General features: G+C 43.7%; 1 protein-coding gene across 1 annotated transcript in view; it reads right to left on the bottom strand.

Moving 5' to 3' along the window:
* Positions 1-20,914, bottom strand: part of LOC147692056 (NF-kappa-B inhibitor epsilon-like) — a 105,100-nt gene that overhangs the window by 64,242 nt on the left and 19,944 nt on the right. Inside the window, exon 2 of the mRNA XM_086938360.1 lies at positions 7,664-7,766. Coding sequence (XP_086794486.1) covers positions 7,664-7,766 — 103 coding nt within the window. The remainder of the gene's footprint in view (positions 1-7,663; positions 7,767-20,914) is intronic.

Here is a 20,914-nt window from a genome sequence, read left to right as displayed (position 1 = left end):
ATATGGCCGGAGGGCATTTAGCTGAGGATGGCGGGCGGATTGCCCCCGCCAGCCTGGTGGGGGCAATCCGCCCGCCATCCTAATGGGCCTCCAAATCTTTTTTTCACTGTCCCTCTGTTATATGAAGGGATATATTTATGGCTTTCCTTTGTATGCATTTAGGACTTGCTTTGCTTACATTTTTGCCAGCTTTAGGACAGTGCAGCATGTGCCATCGACTGACTGGCAAGCTCAAGGGGGTGCCCTTTACATGACAGGCTTATAGAGGTAAGAGAAGCCTGGCATTTTCAGGGCATAATAACAATGGCCTGATAACTCAGGTGCTTAATGCACTTGAGGGAGAGATGTATGATTTTTCTAGTCCCAGTGACTCATGATAAAAGTAGCAGCGAGGGTTAATGTTCCCACTACAAAGCAGAAGTGTAACAGGCAGATTTCAAATTTGTATTTAATGTGGCTAGCTCAGTGGGCTTTGAACTGCATCAAAGCACTTCATGCAAACTGCCTACAAGGCATAGATTTAGAACCTTATTGTTTCTTTCTTCAATCTTTCATTATTCTAAGGTTCTTAAAAAAGGGCTAATTAAGGGGATGTAATACAATTGTATAAGTGTGACACCCCCAGTCATTGCATTGTGTTATGTTTCACATCCAAAGTTTATGGGGCAGAACTACTAACACTCTGCGAATGGTTTGCATCACAAAAGTATTGCAAACGTGTGTTGTTTCAGGTTTACTTTCCAGCACAAATCCTAAGTTGCGTTGGTAAGTAGCCCTGAAGTAACACTATGCACTGCTTTATGTCAAGGAGGCATACCATGGATGTTTCCATGTACCTATCCATGGGTTTTGACACTACTTTCGGTCTATTGACTATCGTTGAAAAGGATTTTCATCAATCATGCTCCTCAAGGCAGGTGCAAAGCTGAAGAAAAGACGAGAAGCCCTGCAGTGCAGACCTTTAGGAAATTACTGTGAGTACTCGGTTTTTAAGCCTGACCCTTTCGGTCGTATTTTGGCAACATTTCTAGAGCTTTGTTGGTGGAAGAATAGCTCAGCAGGCTGAATTCTGTCTAGGTAATAAGGTATGTAGCCGTAATTGCAAACTATCTACAGCTCACTCATCATAATACTATAATTAAATCAACAGACGGCAATTTGGTTTGTGGTGTGTGCTGTGTAGACGATGTACATGATTAGTGTATATAAAACTGCACTAATATTAATGGGGGTATGTGTTATATACATTCCAATAGTATTTAGTGTATATCAAACCTCTTTATCATAATTATCGGAACATTTTGTATGTCTGTGTTACACAAATCAGCGATCAAACCACGATTTCCTGGGCACATACATAGTTGTTAAGGGCAGAACGCACTGGATTCATCAAGTGGTGAGACCGGAGGGCCTTTTAACCCATGAGCAGACTGGTTGTCAGTTGGAGGAAATCCTGCACCCATGCGCCTATGTGGATGCAATTGGGCACGTGATGCTATAATAACTGTTCCTGAGCAAATGATGAGTGTGCAAGGCCATTTGAGGTTGTAATTGGGAATGAGGCAGCAGTACTGCTGGCCAAAGGTTGCCTTGCACTTCTATCCTATTTACACCTTTGCCGTAACATGGCAGCACTCTATTAGGTAATATGGCATGGGTAGATCATTTTCTCGCCCTTTATGACTGTATGCTCTGAGCCCACGTCCCATTGTTTTCAAGGGGATGATCGACTCACTATCACAAGGAAAGAAGTAAGAGATGCAATTTCATCCCTGTCCTCGGGGCAAGGCCCCGGGCGCGTGTGGGGTTCCAGGTGGCCTACTGAAATCTTTAGTTGAAATATGGGCTCCTATTCTTACTATATACATTAATGCAGCTATTTGGGGACCCTTACCAGATGCCTGACGACAGTCAGTAATAGTTCCAGTATAAAAAACAAGCATTTGCAATGCAATAGGTCTCGCATTTAACAAGTTTGAGCTATTGACAATGTAAATGACAATGCTTTTTATTTATGTTTTAAAAGCCAGAACATAAATAAAAGGCATTGTCATTTGCGACGCTAAAAGCTTAAACTTTTGAAAATGCGAGACCTATTGCATTGCAAATGCTTGTAGGTAACTGCCAGCAATAGAAAACTAGGAAGAGTGTATGTATGAAGGATGCTACTGAACACGATGGATGGATGGTCTATGAAGAGCGTATGTATGAATGATGCTACTGGATAATATGGATGGATGGTCTATGAAGAGCATATGTATTAATGTTAATGATACTACTGAACATGATGGATGGATGGATGGATGGTGTATGAAGAGCGTATGTATGAATTATGCTACTGAACAATATAGGAAGATGGATGGATGAATGGATGGAAGGAGCAGATGATTTAAGAGGGTAGAGATTTGTTGACAAAGTGGCAGATACTAGAGAGAAAGAGAACAAAGGAGGAAAGCAGACAGCTGGTTTCAGAGACAGATGGTCGGAGAGTGTTGTACACTAAGAGACAAACTAATGAATAGTCAGGTGGGTGGTAAAAAAGGAGTTGTATGTGTAACTAATCATCCTGCATCAAGTGAAAGATGTGTAACTCGGAGCAGCCAGGGCTGTCTGGCAGCACCGCCCCAAAGCCAGGTGTGTGGCGAGCATGCCCTGTGCGTGTCCACACAGCACAAGGAGCCCTGCAGTAAAACAGACCAGAGTAAACACGAGGCACACGCAGAGCAATAATGTCCCCCCAACCTCCACCCCTCTTCCCACACACACGCACAAGCACAGAGGGACCTCCAGACTGCCAACTGATGGACGACTGCAACATCCTGCTTTAGGGGATGCAGGGTACAAAAACTAACTCCACCCCTGATTCACACACTAATGAGGCAAAACATTAATTACTGGATTGATAGCGAACATGTTGGGGAAGTCATGTTTTTGAATATCAAATCGAATACGCGCAGGTATTGATTCGCGGACCATAGGATTGTGTGTGTTTGATGAACACCATTCCAGTTCGTGCGCTGCCTTTGGGCTACTTTTTGTAGTATTACTTTCCAGATGAGCACCACCTGGCACTGACGATGTCCTCTTAAATGAATGCCTCTAATAAGCACTGAATTCTCATGATGTACGATAACTCATTCTTCGTAGCATTTTGAATCCGCAGAAAACGAGCTTCGACCTCTCTGACAGATTCAACATCTCCAGGGTACCTGCTTAATTTGAGCCGGTGTTTGCAGATCGGACCCACTCTTATTTTTCCTCATCAGACGTTGATCAAGAGAAAGAGACACACAGCAGTTGGAAAGGAGGGCGAGAAACACAGAAAATTGTTAGAAAGGAACAAAGCAGAACCTGCACTGGCCCGGTTCTAGAAGGGGGGCAAAGAGGGCCAGGCCCCCCAATAAAACTCCCTGACCCACCCAATACCCTTTCAAAAGTGGAAATATTGTTTGTGGGGTTTTAATGCTTCACATGGGCCACAGCCCCTCTGTAAGCTTAACTTTCATGGTGACAAGTATTTCTTCGGGCGCCTGTGAAAACGTAAAGACCAGTGTAAAATCAGCAAGGATTTAAGGTGATGCTATCATATCCCTCTCCAAAGCACATATAAATAGCAGGATAGCCTGAGATATTCCCTCTCTAACACCAGAGACTGCAAACTCACACCACAAGGTACTTACATTATTAGAAAGAAAGAATCTGAAAAAGTTGAATACATAACAAGAAAAGGGAAAAGGTGCACACGTTTAAAAACACACCTTGTGAGTAGTATTGTTACTCAAATTGATCATGCGTCAGAAAGGACTCCAATTTAACAATAACCCGGAAGATCTCTTTCAGTGTGATGTATGCGCTCACGATGCGGGTGGAATCATAGTTTAGCCAATATAATGTACTGCTTGCGTGGGACTACGGCCAGGATAAGAAGTTGACCACCAATTCCCCTTCTTTTCTTCTGGGTTGTTTTCCTGAGAAATATTTTTTTATGTATCTGTGGGACTCAATGGGAATTGGTTAGATTCTGATTAAAAGCACGAAGAACTGAATGAGTAATTTATTGGCGCTATAGATAAGATGAACTACATCACCGTCAAGCTTCCTGGTCTTTGGAGAAACTTGGATAGTGGACGGCTTCATCTCTGAATTTATGGTGGGTGAGAATGGGAAGGCTCTGCACGGCCTCTCGGGGAAAAAGCATCCGAAGGGCTAGCAAGAAAGGTAACACCAATGGTGCCCGCACACCACAAAGGAGCGGGGGCGAGGGAGCATGTTGTCTGTGCCGCGCTGATGGGCGTAACAGACACCAACGGGACTGGGCGGAGCAAAGGCAGGACATGCCCCTGCCTTTGCCCAATTGCGTGCTGGATTTTTAGAAAAAAAAACACGCAAAAGCCAATTGAAGCCGCCGAAAGCTGAAGCACACAAGCGTGTAGTCAGCTTTCAAAACCCCTACATGAGGTCTTGCGCTGCATGAGCAATGCTGCGCACTGCAACGCTAGGCACGAGACCTAAAAAGGAGACAGAATTGATCCAGCCTGGTACAGGCCGATTTCTCTTGTAGAAGTGGAGGTTAAAATAATAGGGAGCATCACCCTGGAGACAATGATCAGCTGGGCCAATGCGAATAATAATTTATCTCACCTTTAATATGGGTTAAGACCCAGAAGGGGTACAGTGGAGCAAAACTTGAATTTGTATTGATTGATCCCCAAATAGAGAGTGGCTAGGAGGGGAGTGTACACCTGGCCTTCATGGACCTCAGCTCAGCCTTTGATAAGGGTAATTGTGATAGGCTTTGGGGCAGAGCTGGGGTCCTTGGGGTTCAAACCAGCTTTTGTTAATTTTATGAGAGACATCTATGCAGACCTGACAGGGGTAGTCAGATATTGAATTGATGGAGACTGCACCCAGCCTTTTACTTAAAAAGATGTGTGCGACAGTGATGTGTCCATGCTCTATTTTTATTCATCATGTATATTAATCGTTTGGAGGAGGTGTTTTTCCAATGGCAGTTTAGATGTCCCCAGAGTTAATGGCAGGCCATCCCCATGCCTTTATAGGTTGATAATGCTGTTTTAATTACTTGTACAGCTCGAAGTCCTCAGCAGCTTTTAGATTTATTCATCTCTTTCATTGTCAATTTGGACCTGCCCACACATTTAAAAAATCTCATTTTATGTGATTGGACCTAAGAAAATGAAAAAAACTAGACTTTTAGCCTAGGGTCAGACCCTGGGCAGTGTTGAAAACTTCTCCTATTTGTGGATTTTATTAAAAAGTCTCAGGTGGCAATATGAAATTTAAAAAACGTAGGCTGCCTCAAAAGAGCTATTTCTGGCATGAATACCTTTGCCAGTTGCCTTGGGCATAGGCCTATAAAAGTAATGTTGGATGTATACAAGGCCAAATGTATCCCCATGGCAACATTTGGAAGCGAGATTTGGGGCTATGCCTCCATTGAAAATATTCAGGTTATGGAATATAGGTTCTTGAGGGGTCTTATAGCTGTTGGTCAGAGTACTCCGAACGAAATTGTACATGATGAATTAGGCATGAAATGTATTTCTGATGTTATTCGTTCACGCCTGCTGTTACTCTGGTGTTCGTTTGGTGCAAGGAGGAGTGGGAACAAAATAGATCAATCAAATGGGACTGTTTATCCCTGGACTATGCACTTCAGATTCCATGGCTTCAGTATATTAGGTTGACTTTCAACAATTTTGGAAGACCGGGCCTTTTATCAGAGCCTGGTGGAATTAGTAAAAAATATATTGCGTGTGTTAAACAGGCTTTTTCCCTTAGATCGGATGCAGGTCGGGAGGCTTTAGCCTTTACCAAGCAGTCTATGAGATCATATGTTATGGTCGAATTTGTACAAAGGAATTGAGCCTTACATACTTTTGAAAATGTCCCATCTTCGCAAGCGGCTTCTAACTTACTTTGTTTAGACTTAGCACTTTCCATCAGCTTCTGTTCCGAAGTGGGGGTTGGCATAAACGATCTAATTTGCCTCTATGTACATGTGATAATGTATCTATTTGTGATACCATGTATGTAGTGCTTATCTGCCATAGATTTGTTTCTCTCCGCCATAAGTATATTAGGTCCCTGCTGTTGCCCATGGTTTTTGACAGATTGGACCTGCGTTTTTATATGTATCGCTTTTATCCACACCCAAACTGTGTTTGTATGCATCCTGCTTTTTGATTGGAGTCTTGAGGGCCAGTTCTTCGTATTTTATCCTTGGTATACTTGACTTGATGATTTTTCTTATTTTAAGCTATTTTAAAATGTGTTTTGTTTTTAACTATGTGTGGCTCTTTACTACTTGTATCTTTTAATGTATTTTGGTTCACTAATTTATTGTATACTTATATGATTTTTGCAAAAAATCAAATAACGTTTTGATGATGATGGTGTCATTGTCATGGATTCACATGTAATATTACAATGCCCAGTATTGAGCTTCTCGAAATAGCCTTGTCTGTTGAAGCCCCACAGTACAAGCGCTTGTGGAAAGGGACATAATGCACCCGTTGGCCTGAATGACATCATGGGTTGACACCCAGTTCAACCCTCAATTGTTTCCTTCTGCCTGTTGAGGGGTTAGAAGAAGGGTAAGAAAATTATAGAAAGTTAATTGGATTTTTAAAACCCTGTACATATTGTTCCACTTCTGACTTCATGACCACGGAGACTACTGGTAGCCATGGCAGTGCCAGTGGTACCAAAGAGAAACCTAAAGGTAGCTTTGCTAACCTAGAAGCTCTTAATTGTTTTGTCACCAGCGATGTTGTAACATTTCAGGTGTTTCAGCATCTACTTTACATGTCTGAACTGTCATGTGAATGTTGCTCGATTCCAAATGGCTCCCATTTACCCTTGCCTTCCTGATACATCAGACCTGGTCTCCATTCGGACATAGTCCCAGGTCACCATCAGGCTTCACATGTTTATGAAGATCCCTGCAGTGGTACATCAGTAAATCTTCCCCCTCCACCAAAACGAATTTGAAAAGCTCCTTTGAATGGCCTCCATTACACGTGTACCTGACCAACTGTGAGCAATCCATAGGACTGGCTTGTATGTAGATGAAGGCCTGATTAAATCACCAAGCATCAGTTGTGCTGCACTAATACATGGAATGCTCTCAAGATAGAGGTGCTTAATAGGGATGTATGTCATTACAACGCATGCTTTTTCCACGCATGCCTTTACAACGCAGGTTTTACAACGCAAGTCGTTACAACGACTCACGTTGGGGGGCTCTGGATAGTGAATAGTTTAATTTACTATTCCAACTCCAGTCCCCGTGGATAGTAGGGAAGGTTTTGGATAGTAAATTAAACCATTCCCTATCCTACAGCGCCCTCCAGCGCAAGTCGTTGTAGCGACTTGCGTTGTAATTCCTGCGTTGTAAAGGTACTGCGTGGAAAAGGTTTTGTTGTAAAGGATGTTTCCCCTTAATAGCATAGAGTTACCCTACACAAATGCACATACTGATAGTTATTTCAAATAACGGTTGTCTCTCCCCACATCCTTATGTTATCACTCTCCTTTGGAGGTTCTGTTACTGTCCCCTCAGACCTATGCTTTTTTTTATAATCCCACAAAGTATTTTATATCAGCTTTCAGGACTTTACAATGGCAGCAATAACTTTACCTGTAGGAGGGTGTTGTGGAAGTTCAAAAACTCCGGCGGGGATTGTAGGATGAGATCCAGGGCCACACGCTGCTGCTCATGGATGATACAGAGGCTCAGATACCTGTGGAGAGAGACAAGACAGGCTGAGCGACCAGTGGTGGAGGAGCACAGTCTGGAGGGTTGAGGTATGGGATGTGGAATGGGATGGGAGCTCTTGAACCATTGTGAGTGGGGTTCACAGGAGTAAGGAAACTACTAATGTCCCCACCTAAGCAGTTTTTTGGCTCCAGCCAAAAACAAATGGCCCTGAGGAGGTTCTGAGCTGCCGCACTGCGCAGCGTGGACCCTTCTGAATGTGTTGGTAGCCGAGCTAAAGAATAAGCAAAAATACAATAAGGAAATAGTAAAAATGACCTTGCTGCTGCAGGCTCCATTAAAGTGGATATGGGGAGGGCCCAAGTGATCTAAGGTGATGAGATGGAAAAAAATAGAATTGTAGCTGTTTTGGAAGCGGCAGTAGGGTACAAGTTCGAGTGGGAACAGGAAAGAGAAAATGGTTTGGAAGAAGGACAAGCTTTCTGCTGGCATGCAGCAAGCAAGAGCACAGTTGGGCATGGTAGGAGCGATTATGAACATCTTGCCTACAGGCAGCAGTGCAGACATGATCGTGGGACAACCAGAAGTAAGTTCAGCAAACAAGTCTGAAGGTAGGGTGAAGGCACGAGCTGTAGACAGAACCTGTTGAGACATACAGGCTAGGTCAGAAGACAGAAGAACATGTGAAAAAATAATGGATATGGGAATGAGGGCTGAGCAAGTGGTGCGGGCGAGTGCAAAATACTGCAAGAAGCAAAACACGGGAATCGTCAAATCCTTAAGGGCTCACCAAACGGCCACAACTAAAGAAAAATTGGGAAATTAAACTAGTTGAACATTTTAAAATTGCTAAGCCATAGAAAGAAGGGTGAGGTGTGTTTAGAGGAGCAGAAAAGGGAAGCTAGCACGAAGCATGAGAACGGCAATGACAACAGAGAACTGACTGTGGGTTTTTGGTATATGCCAGGGGGTACTGGGAACACTTCCCAGAAGGCTTTGCTCCAAATGTTTACATATATGGATGTCATCTGAAAGGGACAGGTTACCTTCCATTTGCCAACACAATTACACTAAGATTAAACGTTTTGGACTAGATAGAGCAATGACCGTGGGGCTATTGGAGAGCTCCGTTTGAACCTTCTGCAGGAATGAATGGCATTCGAAGACCCGCAGCCACCGGGCTCAGTCAGCACCATCCTTTCCCTGGTCCCCACCAAGATGGAAACAAGTCCTTCACCTGCTTGAGGGAAAAGACTATGTCAATTCAAGTAAGAATGCAGAATGCAGTAAACGTCGTAGTGGCCAAATGGTTTCCCAGTGCTTTAGGAAGAGGCCAAGAGCGGAGGCAGTGCTTCACATGACGTCAAGAGCTGCAAAATATCCACGGTACTGGGGGCTTCAATCCTATTTTAAATACAAACATATTTGGGTATAGCCAGGATTAGGTCTCAGGGGTGACACATCTTTTGGTGAGGGGGATGCGGTCTGCCCTCCCACCTCAGTGAGCTGCCCGCTTTTGAGGGCCTAATTTTTTTGTAGAGAGCTCCCACTATAAATTAAGGGTGTTTCTAAGCAGTCTAAAAGCTTCCAGATGAGAGACTAAAGGCAGAGGTCTCTTCCCAGGGTCCTGTGACAGTAGGTTGTTAAAAAAGACGTATTCCTGGTGGGTACTCAGGGTCTAATGTAATATTTCATTCCAACTGAATAATAAACAAGTTATTTCCTGTGTACACTCCACCAAACAAGAGTATAGAAAGCAAAAGTACTGGTGTTGCATGCTTTTAAATGTACATTTGTTAAGGGCATATTTTGCTGATTTTGATTATTCTTTGTCCAGTTGTACTATATTGCAAGCAAAGCATTCTACCACACTTGTATTAGGCCCAGTTCTTCATTTGTAAAAAACATAAGTGCCAGGGTCCTCGTCAGGGGACCACCGTAACTTGCGCTACCCATTACCACTGCCAATGACAGTACTTACAGAACCACTAGCCATCACACTTCTACAAGTGTGGCCATCCAGATCGTTAGAGCTCCCCAAAACTATAAGAATGACTTTGGCAGCAGGTTTTAGTTGTTTTGAATGTATATTGAATTAATAAACAACTGTTGTTCTGCTTATCTCTAAATTACACAAACATCGCCACCATGTGGCAGTTGTCATAAGTGCCGGTCTTGACAATTAAGTGCTGGTGCCGAACCTGGAAACCACCAGCTCAAATTAAGCACTGATTAGCCACATCTTTAAGTACGCCACAACTCTTCAAGAGGATTCCTACTTATACCTCTGAGGACACGCAATGTTTTATAACCCCATCCCTATCAAGAGGGATTTCCACATTAACTTTAAGGCACCCAGAAAAAAGCAATAAGTGGAGAATTCGAAAGAGATGAATGAACGATTGGAAGGGCTAACAAAAAAGGATGGCCTATTTACAAATTGAATATTTCATTATCAGGGCAAAAAAAAGGGAGACGATTCATTTTGACCATGACGTGCTTTCCTAGTTGGTGGACCAACCAATATAATGAACTTTGTAGTTTAAGATGGACTGTGCAGTAGTTTGTTCGATTATTGATGGAGACATTGTTTTGGTGGGCGTTAAAGTGATTGCGATAAGGTAGCCAAATATGATATTAAGAAGGAAATCCAGCTGTTCTGTCTCCCATAATTAGCTGAAGGTTCAATAGACAGTTCACCGTTCTTGGGGACAGAACTACACTAAGTGTCGAAACAAAGTTTCTAAAGAAAAGCCAAGCATCTTCTAGGACATTTTGAATGCCAGCAGTCACGCTTAGTTGCACCGGTCAATCGCATAGGCAGGTCAATGCGATGGGCTAATAATCCCTACCTTACTGTCTCAGACAAGACAGCAGCTAATTGGAGTTTGGCAGGAGTTTCTGAATAGCGGCTGGCCCACCAATTAGGGCAGAGGAGCGTCCCCCCCATGCTGTTAGTGCAGTGCGGCAAAAATGAAAATAAAACCGTAATAAAATAAATAACCATTTTATTTTTCACTGCTCCCAGCCCGAGCAGTGTTTGGGGGCGGGGCTGCTACTGACTGAAAGCAGGAGAGTGGTGCTCACTCCAACAGTTTACACTGCGCAAGTCACCTTAGCCGGATGTCTTGCGATGGCCAGCCTGACTTGCACAGTGTAAATCGCCCCACCTAGCTTTCTCAGACAGCTGGGTGAAAAGCAGGCCTCCTTTTCCTGCTGGAGCGTTGCAGCAACCTGCTCCAGCCAATCCTGGCTCTGCTGTCACGCTGCTCCTCTGGAGCATGTGAGCAGCAATAGGATTTTCAGAAGGGGGTTGCCTGAGGCTCCATGAGGTGTGCCTTCAAGCTGACTGCAGAAGAAAGAAGAAAATGCGGAGCCAAACACGGGTAAGTACATTATTTTTTTATTATCCTTTAACCCCCACCCCCGGGTTTGTCTGTTGCCCCTCTAGTCTTGTGGGTCACGGCCCGCTACTATTTTTAAAAAAGGTGGATGGACTGTCCATGTACCTGCAAGGTGACGGCACACGTTGGTCAGTACAGGTATATCTAGATGCATTAAGGTGCACATGCTTTGGTTTGCAGTAAGTGGGCTACAAGTGTTCTGAAGCGCCATCAGCAGAAAGAAAATTATTAAAACTATAGTCTTCATAAACATTTTCATAATTGTGGTGCCCTTCTGCCTCCCCACCTCAGCCCCTATTAACAGAAAGATAATCTTCCCACACTGTCAACCAGATATTATGCTTAGTGAACAGGCAATATGCCAGGAATGAAAATTGCTCTGAATATCAAGGGCGTTTTTATTATCGTGCATGTTGAATAATATAATTTTCAGAATGAATCGTATTAACACAGTAACAGAGGCTGCGTTGTCCATTGCCCGCAGCATAGTTTCCATGGACTGGGATGAAGAATGAAGGAAACAGGTGTGACTAGAATGAAAGAAGCACTGTATACACAAAGTAATGGGTGGAATGCTTGAATTAATTTCAGTCAATGGTAATTACTCGGGCTATATCCCAGTCCATCATTATTTTGCACCGCATGCCACCTCAGTTTGGACCCAGCCACATGCAGAAAGGCAAAGCTTAGTGCTTAATACATCAGTATTCTCAGGAATCCATTTTATACTTACATTGTGTGAGTGATAAGTCAGCCTGAGATTGGCGTGAACTTCCTAGCTTGCATTATGAATTGAAGGATTCCTCCAAAGCATTCCTGATGACCTTTGAAATGGCCCAGACTCTAGGGTGTAGGGCATAGGCGACAGATGGCCTCTTAGAAGAGCAGGTACAATCTTACTCTCTTCCTGATCCATTCTTCTGTAGAAGTGCTACCACTAACAGGTTTTGAGGTAACCGAGCAAGGAAGTCTCTCATCCCATTTCCAGCCCCCCACCCCTTCCTCCTGTAGGGGACAAACGTGGTGGCTTGGTCAGCATGCATTGAAAATTGAGAAAGAAACAAAGAAAGGCCCGTGAGTCAGGCACCGCAAGTTATCTTAATGGTAAATACAGCGGGGGAGGCATATGGTAAAGAATCATCTAAAGACAGGGAGTGGCACTGTGTCGATAGATGAGGCTGATGGATGGAGATGGTATGGGTCAATTTAAGAAGAGATTGTTGGTGGAGACAGGCATCAGAGTGCTTCACTTATGCAGGTGTCTTACGTGACTTGTAATATTGTTTATTTTATATTGAATATAAAGAATTACAAGTACCAGAATACAAAGCAAAATCTGTACTGGGGTGGGCAGCTACTCCTGCATGAACCTAGGATTCTTACAAATTTCAGAAATGCCATCCTCCTGACATAGGACTAAGGAACATCATTGAGATGCGAACTGCCTTAAGTTATGTGCCTTATATAATGCAAACCCTTCCTACACTAACTGGGCTTTTTATTAGTCTGTTCTCAACTATCACAGGCTCAAGTCAAGCACCTGCACAGAGGAGACTCCTGCCTTTTCTACCATATTCTGAATTCAGGCAGTAATCTGGTGGAATAACTGTAAGAAACAATGATTCCACAGATCATTACCACATGTCTTCCCTGGCACAAAAAAGCTGCAAGAGACATAAACAATAATTAATGGGAGGTTTGCTTGTTACTGGGGTACCTACCAGTACTTGCAGTTACCAGAGACTTAGCAACTGTTCGGAGCAGAACAAATGTCTAGTAAGCCAATAAATAGACATTGTTTCCATTCCACACAATTACTGTTCAGGCTCTAATAAGGATTAAGATAGGCGAACTATTTCTTTGCCATGGGCACAAATCATAGAAGTGGCCTGGAGATATCCTAATAAAAACCCAGAAGTATCATGAGAGGGGCCTGAGAGCAGCACTGAGTCAACAGCACTCTGCAGGGTGGCGTTTGCTCAGTACGGTTAAGGACACACAAGTCACAACCTCAAAATTACCTTCAGACGATGCTTTGAGTGGGAAGAAAATGGTGGTAGGACCCTAAATGGGTGTGGCTTGAGAAGTCTTTACACGAGTTGTGGCCTGTGTAATTAACAAGTGAAAGAGCATTCTGTGTTTGACACACTCACATAAGGGGCCTTATTGGACAAAGCATCAAAATCAACAGGGTATTTTATTTAAAAGTATATACCATCTTTCTCGAGGGTCAGAAGCAATAAAAACAACTTAACACAGTAAGTTTAAAAGTAAGTGGCAATACACTGTTATTTAGTCCCTGAATCATAAAAGGGACTTCTGGTGACATTGAGTTGCAGCACTAGCACGTGACAGGCAGGAAAGTGTTTTTTTCTTCAGCCAATGAAGGACAAAAATAGAGGGACTATGCGACCCTGTTAACTTTAATTTATTTTAATTTGCCCCAGCCCTGTCCTGGTAGCCCCAGGCCCACTTAGAGAACTGCTATCACGTAAAATGTAGGGCTGGGGATTGTTTTAATGCTACAAAATATATGAAATTCGCATTGTGTGAATATTGCGAGATTTGGCAGGCATAACATTTCACATACTGTTTGAGTGTAAGAGACTGGTTCACATAGAGATTCTTTCTCTGCAAACTAGTTTCCTACTGGTATGTCATGTGACTTTTGCATGCGACGTACAACATTCCATACAATTATAACACTGGATACAGGCAACTGCATTTTGCAAACATTTGCATAAATTTGCAACATTGTAGTGAATATAATTGCTATATTGCCCAATACTAGTAAAGTGGTGGGACTGGCTGAAGGTGTCACACATGATGTGGTAGCAATGAAGCGGCTATGACACTTTTGTGTGGAGAACAAAGAGATCTCTCCTCAGCAACAAAATAAGAACACCCTTAGTGCCAAATTGAAGATGAGTACTGCTTGGATTACTGTCAAGATGTGATCTTCTTAGAAGTTGCACGGCTCCTCGTTTCCCTGAGAGGTCAGGCCTATCGAAGTCCAAAGATATCAGTTTCAGAAAGACTCCCCTGCCTGGTTGTTAGGAGACACCACTGCACTCTATGATTCCAGGGTGGCATGTCTGTTACGCTATTAATCATACTCACATGTAATAGGTGCAAGTGAATTTATTGTACCTGAGGAGTACATTGGCTAACTAGTAATCACCTCAAGCTTAACCTGCATAAAACTGAATTCCTTATGATTTCCCCCCTGAAAGGCGCTACGAATATCTTGGAGTGGACCAAGTAGATCACGGAGCTAAACTGTACTCCGAGGCTTGTTGATTCAACCAAATCCCTTGGAATTATGCTAGACAAAAACCTGAACATGCTAACACATTAGCCCGATGGCAAAAAACGCCCCTTTCCATTTAAGCTACCTCAGAAAATTTAAACCTTTCATAAACAACTCAGATCTGAACACAGCAGTCCAGGCATTAATCATATCGAGGATCGAGTACGGTTGCACAACTCTAGCTAGTTTATCCAAGATTTCAACAGCACCACTAAAAGCTTGTCTCAACGCGGCCACAAGACTTATAACTGGTTCCAGAAAATTTGACCAAATCACCCCTCACCTGAAAGCGCTCAACTGGCTGCCTTACAAAGAGAGAATACAACGGCCGGGAAAACATGGCGGCCGCCAGCTAGGGCTGGTCGTGTCTCTCAAACGGAGCTCCCTGTAAATCCCAGCAAAGCATACCAGAACCGGCAGGTTCACGTTTCCTTTTATCGCTGTGACCTACATGGCTGTGCTGGATGCGTTCGCGGCTTTCTCCGCCCTGCCGAGTGCCTTTGCTTTGCTTCGCGTGAACCTGGGGAGGAGCTGGGTTTCGTGAGCGGTGGACGCCGGGCGCTGTTGTGTGGCGCAGGTCGGCTTTGTCAGCCCTGAAGTGCCGCTGTTTTGCCGCTGTTTTGCCGCTGGTGCACATTCGGACTTTGACATCTGCTGGTCTCCTCCCGAGGTGGTGGTGCGGTGCGGTGGGTCGGCGGCTCCAGCTTTGGTTTCTGCGGGAGTGCTCGGGGTCGGTGTAGGGAAGCAACGCCTACCTCAGTGGATGTGTGGCTTCAGGGTCCCGCCTTCCGCCTCTCTTCCCTGGTGGGCCGAGGCAGCCGTGGAGCTGCGACGGAGCCACAGAGCGGCGGCTCGAGGGATATTGGGAGGCACTAGTAGCCTGCAATCATCCCAAAAGTGTCCAGCCACATTAAAGGTAACGCGACTGGGTGCTGAACTCCCCCCTCGCACTGACAAAATAAAACAGCGGATACGTCGCCTTAAAATCAAAACTGAGGCTAAGGCAGCAGCAGAGGAGGAAGGAGCAGAAAAAGCAGCAGATCAAGAATTAACCTCAAGTAAGGTGACTGGGCAGGGGTGTAGGGGGGCCAAGGATACGAATAATCCAGCGGATGGGCTAGGTGAGACAAGGGCTCTAGCTATTGATGACACCCACATAGGCACAACTATTGAGCAGGGGCCTGGTTCTACCGAAGTGAAGGAGGGAGCAAATGATGTAGAATGTGGTGCTAATGAGATTACCCTAGGGTCTTCTATTTTTCTCTTCACGGGGAAACATGCTGCCACTACTGCTACAACTGCTACTACCTCCGAATACCTGACTTAAAAGATTTAAAGTTAGGCACCAAACCAAAAACCAGAAACATTAAAAGTAGCGCTGTGAGGCTTACTCCCTTGCTTAGGTCATATTTCAAGGTACTGCCACAGGTCCTAGAAGTCTCTTGTAGAGCAGGGGAGAATAGACCCCAAGGAGAAATAATAAAGATGAGTGGTATAGACAATACCCATGGGGTTGCCTCTTTAAATTCGCCAGTCACAGACTCTGGTGTCCCTGTTGATAATATCTCGGAGGAGATTAGACCTTCAATTCTGCAGGCCGAAGGAAATAATAATGAATCTAGCCCCCCAGTGGGTGGAACCCGGGAAACGCAGGAAACACAGGAAAGGATATCATTGGAAGATCTTCTACATGAGATCAAAAGCGGATTAGATGAATCTAAGCTTAACCAGCAAGAGATAAAAGCGGCGTTTGATGCCCTTGATAAGAGAGTAGACCTGCTTACTGAAAGGACAGAAACTCTCGAAAGCACAGTAGGCGAATTAAAAGCCAAATTGGAATCTGCACAAGAAAAGATATTTTACTTAAGACGTGATGGAAATGCGACAAAAGAAAGAGTGGAATCTTTGGAGAATTACTCACGGAGGAATAATATCAGACTTCTGAAGGTTCCGGAAGGAAAAGAGGGGGGAGAAATGAAAAAATGTATCGCCTCCTTGCTTAAAGAGTCCCTGAACTTGGAGGAATCTGTTGAAGACTTGGAAAGGGATATTCAACGAGCCCATAGAGACCCGTTCCGTTTGAAGCAGGGGAGATCAAAACCGAGGAAGATCCTAGTCAACTTTCTAACCTATTCCATCAAGGAGAAGATATTGAACTTAGCGCTTAAATCTAAAGCTGTAAAAGCCTCAGAATTCACCTATGTAATTAGATCTGACTTGTCGAAAACAACCCTTGATAGACAATGGGAATTAGGCCAGAGAATGGAGAAGTTCAGGGCTCTGGGAGCTACTGTCCAGATGAGGTTTCCTGCCTTCCTGAGGGTTATGTATAATAACAAGATGCACAACATCCATTCCCCTCTGGAGGCAGATGAACTCCTGGCCTCCATTAGTGACCATCAACAGGGAGCCGTTTAAATATCAGAATCTTACAGACAGGAAGATAAGGAGACAGAGATAAAGAGACAAAAAAAAAAAATTAGGTCCCTATATCACCCTATATCTCCCTCCTCATGGGGACAACCTCATCCTTTAACTCTACTGATAGATTAGCATGGTAGAAACACATTTAAGGATATGGAAACAAAATAAATAAATAAATAAATAAAAAATAAAAAGGGGAAAGGGAAATGCACACAGAGGGTGTTTAAAAAAAAAAAATAAGGGAAAAATAAGCAATAACACGGATCGGGGGTGGTGGTTGAAGTTCTTAAAAAAAAAATGAAAAAAAAAGGGAGAAACTGAGAAAACCTCTAAGAGCTTACCACCTCTAAGATTATTACTCTCTGTATCGTTTCACTCATGACGTCTTCCCCTTAAGGGTATCAATCTTGATACTGCCGGATTACTTTTCATAATAACAACATGTAACAGGGCTGGGTGAGGGGGGACTCCTCAGAGAGACAAATCTGGCATTAATGGCCAGGTTAAGTAAGGTGGGGTTTTCCAGGGAGGGGGTAAAACTGCAAAATATCCTCATTTGTCAGACACCGATTTACACTTACAAATCTTATCAAACACATCCCATTTTTGTTTATCCTGCCTTGGGAGTTGTTTTCCTTATATCGACTCAATGAGTAGGTGTAGGAATAAGGATATCAGGAGATGGGAATAAAATTCTTGTCCTGGAATGTCAATGGCCTGCGTATCAAGAGTAGGAAGTATAGAATACTACAATATTTGAGGGACTCTCCAGCGCAGGTCATTGTCATTCAGGAAACACATCTTCTCCAACAAGAAGTGAGGGAAATGTTGAGGAAAATTAGATGGGTAGACTGTTTTATTTGTACCAATCATAATGCGAATATCCGGGGTATCCTTATCATCTTCAAATGGCAAGTTAGAGCACAGATTCTTGCCTATGTGGTAGGTGGTTATATGTCAAAGTAAATCTAGAGGGCAGACTATATAATTTGGTAGGCTATTATGGACCTAATCAGGACGATCCCACATATTTGAACAAAATTCAGAACCACCTCTTAACAACTCACGATCCAATAATTTGGATGGGAGATTTTAATTTAGTACTTAATCCAAAATTGGACAAATCCCCCAATTCAAAGGCATTAACCTATAATAAATCCAGGCAGGCGCTGGGGGCTGTCATGTCAACGCTTGGATTGGCAGATCCATGGAGGGAGAGAGCTGGCGATGCACTAGGCGTATCATATCACAATCATAAATACAATCATAAGTCGAGAATTGATTACGCTCTTTTTAGTTATTCATAAAGAGACCCCCTGAAGGATTTAGTGTACTTGCCCTCACACTTATCAGATCATTCTGCCATGTCTTTTTCCTTACAAATAGCTCAGCAATCCTCTCATACCTCCTGGTCATTTGACCGTAAGATTCTTTTAGAGAAAGAGGAAACTGACCTTCTCATCCAAGAAACAAAATTCTTTATGGACACCAATATAAATACTACTCAGCTAGGTATAGTATGGGAGGCTTATAAAGCAAATTTGCGAGGCCATATAACCAACAGGGCCTCTTATCGAGGGAAACTATACAGGGCAAAGATCGCTAATATTGAAAAGGAAATCGCCCTCCTTGACCAACGTATTGGCTCCGGAAATGGGACTAATACAGAACAGGAACAACGTAATGAATTAAAGGAGAAGCTAGATAGTATTCTTCAAGAGAGGGTTGCATTGAGATGGGCAGCAAGTAAGCTCTCAAACTTTGAATATGGTGAATCCGCGGGTAAGGTCCTCGCATGGAAAATTAAATCTGATCAGGCCAAAAAATACATAAAGCACATCAGCGTAGAGGGGGAGACTCACCAAAGATCTTCTATTAGAGACATCGGAGAAGCATTTCTGGAGTTTTTTCAGCAAATTTATAAGGAGGAGATCTCGGATGACCCGATGTCTAAGCTTAGATGGTTAGAGAAGATTACTCTTCCCACTCTCACCTTGGAACAAAGTGACCGGCTTGATAGATCTATTTCTGAGGAAGAAGTGAGTGACGCTATTAAAAAGGTGAAGCGGGGCAAGGCAGCAGGCCCTGACGGTCTTCCCGGGGAACTACTTCGGGTCTTGGCACCCAAAATAGTCTCAGTGCTTACAAGACTTTTTAATGACATCTTAGCCAACGGTGCTATCCCACCAAAATCATGGGGGGAGGCAACTATTGTCTTGATCCCGAAACCCGGGAAAGATCCGGCCAAATGTGGCTCTTACAGGCCAATTTCGCTTTTAAATAGCGATTATAAGCTCTTTGCGGCTGTGTTGGCGAATAGGTTGGGGCGCGAGGTTGGCTCAATAATACACACTGACCAGAAGGGCTTTATACGGAGTAGACAGCTCTCAGACCTTACGTATGATCTAATTGGGGCAGTGGATATCGCCTCAACGTTCTCCCTTCCTTTGGCCATCATGACCCTCGACGCTACAAAAGCGTTTGATCGAGTAAATTAGGCATATTTAGCTGAGGTCATGAAGACATTTGCAATTGGGCCAAACTTTCAGAGATCAATTGGTCTGTTGTATGCCAATCCCAGTGCAAGCATTTTGGTCAACGGTTCATGTACAAAGCCCTTTCAGATCAGCAGGGGAACAAGACAGGGGTGCCCCCTGTCCCCTCTACTTTTCAACATGTATATTGAACTACTTGCACAATCCTTCAGGGATGATCCAAGAATCTCCTCATTCGAATTCGGTGGTTGGGAAAGAAGGGTAGGGCTTTACGCCGACGATATAGTAATATACACCAGTGATCCAGCAAATGCCTTCCCCATTGTGGTTGAAAAGGCCAAAGAATTTGGAAATATATCGGGCTATGATATCAACGCCGAGAAGACTGAGCTCATGACGTGGAATATTGCTAATCCGGGCGTTGGGGTGGCACCCTCAATCCGCTACCTCAGAGTTAAAATTACGCAAGACATTGACACCCTAGTAAAAGTTAATTTAGATCTGGTCTTCCGAGAATGTAGGGCCTTATTGAAATCCTGGGCGGGTCTTCGATTATCAATTTTTGGGAAAGTCAACATAGTAAAAATGTCTATCCTTCCGAAACTGACTTTTAATTTCAACTCTATTCCCTTGGCTTTTGACTCCAAACAACTTCTTAAGTGCCAGCAAGAAATTAATTCTTTCATTTGGGGCAATAAAGCTACCAGGTTGGCCTGGAAAAAATTAAGGAGGAGGAGGGAAAAAGGTGGGCTGGCCCTCCCAGACTTGCAATATTACTCTTGGGCATTCCAGCTCTCCCACTCAAGAATGCTCCTGAAGTCACCAGATCTCTCTTCAAATGGGAGACTGTTTAAGGCAATGCTGGTAGGGGCAAACCTCCCGCTAGACGGGTCCCTATTTAAGTTTGGAGACCGAAAGTTCTTCAAAAAGGTGAGGCTCAAGACTCTTTTAACACTATTGAAGACATGGGTGCAAATTAAACGCAGAGTGGGGCTGGCATACTTTTCTAATTATGCTCAAATATGGGACTCTCCTGGGCTCCCAGTGTGCCTGCAAGACTCTCTGGCAACCCCCCTAATTACAGCTGGGCTCTGAAGATGGGGTGAATTGATATCTGGAAGCATCTTGATAGAGTGGGAGGAGCTTAGGGCGAAAGTAGGGCCGACTCTGTCAAGATTTAAGTATATACAAATCAGTAGTTGGGCCAGAGAATTAATCAGGAAAGATCCTAATATTGGAAGACTTAGCCCCCTAGAACAACACCTAGTAGAAAAACAGACAGGAGGTAAGGAGGTGGCTCTTTGGTATTGGCCCATATTGGAAGAGATAGACGGGGATTTCAATCTCCCAATGGAGCTATGGGGAAAATAAATTGTGCCATTAGATGAGGACTTGTGGATAAAATCATTTTCCCTTTTGTATAAACTAGTTAAACCCGCCTGGCTTAGACGAAATCATCTGTTTACCCTACATCGGGCGTATCTCTCCCCTTTACGTCTATCTAAATATCAGGACGGGAAATGGTGTAATAAATGCCAAC

Source organism: Lissotriton vulgaris, chromosome 9, assembly GCF_964263255.1.
Source record: "Lissotriton vulgaris chromosome 9, aLisVul1.2, whole genome shotgun sequence".
NCBI classification, from domain to species: domain Eukaryota; kingdom Metazoa; phylum Chordata; class Amphibia; order Caudata; family Salamandridae; genus Lissotriton; species Lissotriton vulgaris.
The sequence above is the reverse complement of the archived record's forward strand: the minus strand, read 5'-3'. Positions and strand labels throughout refer to the sequence as shown.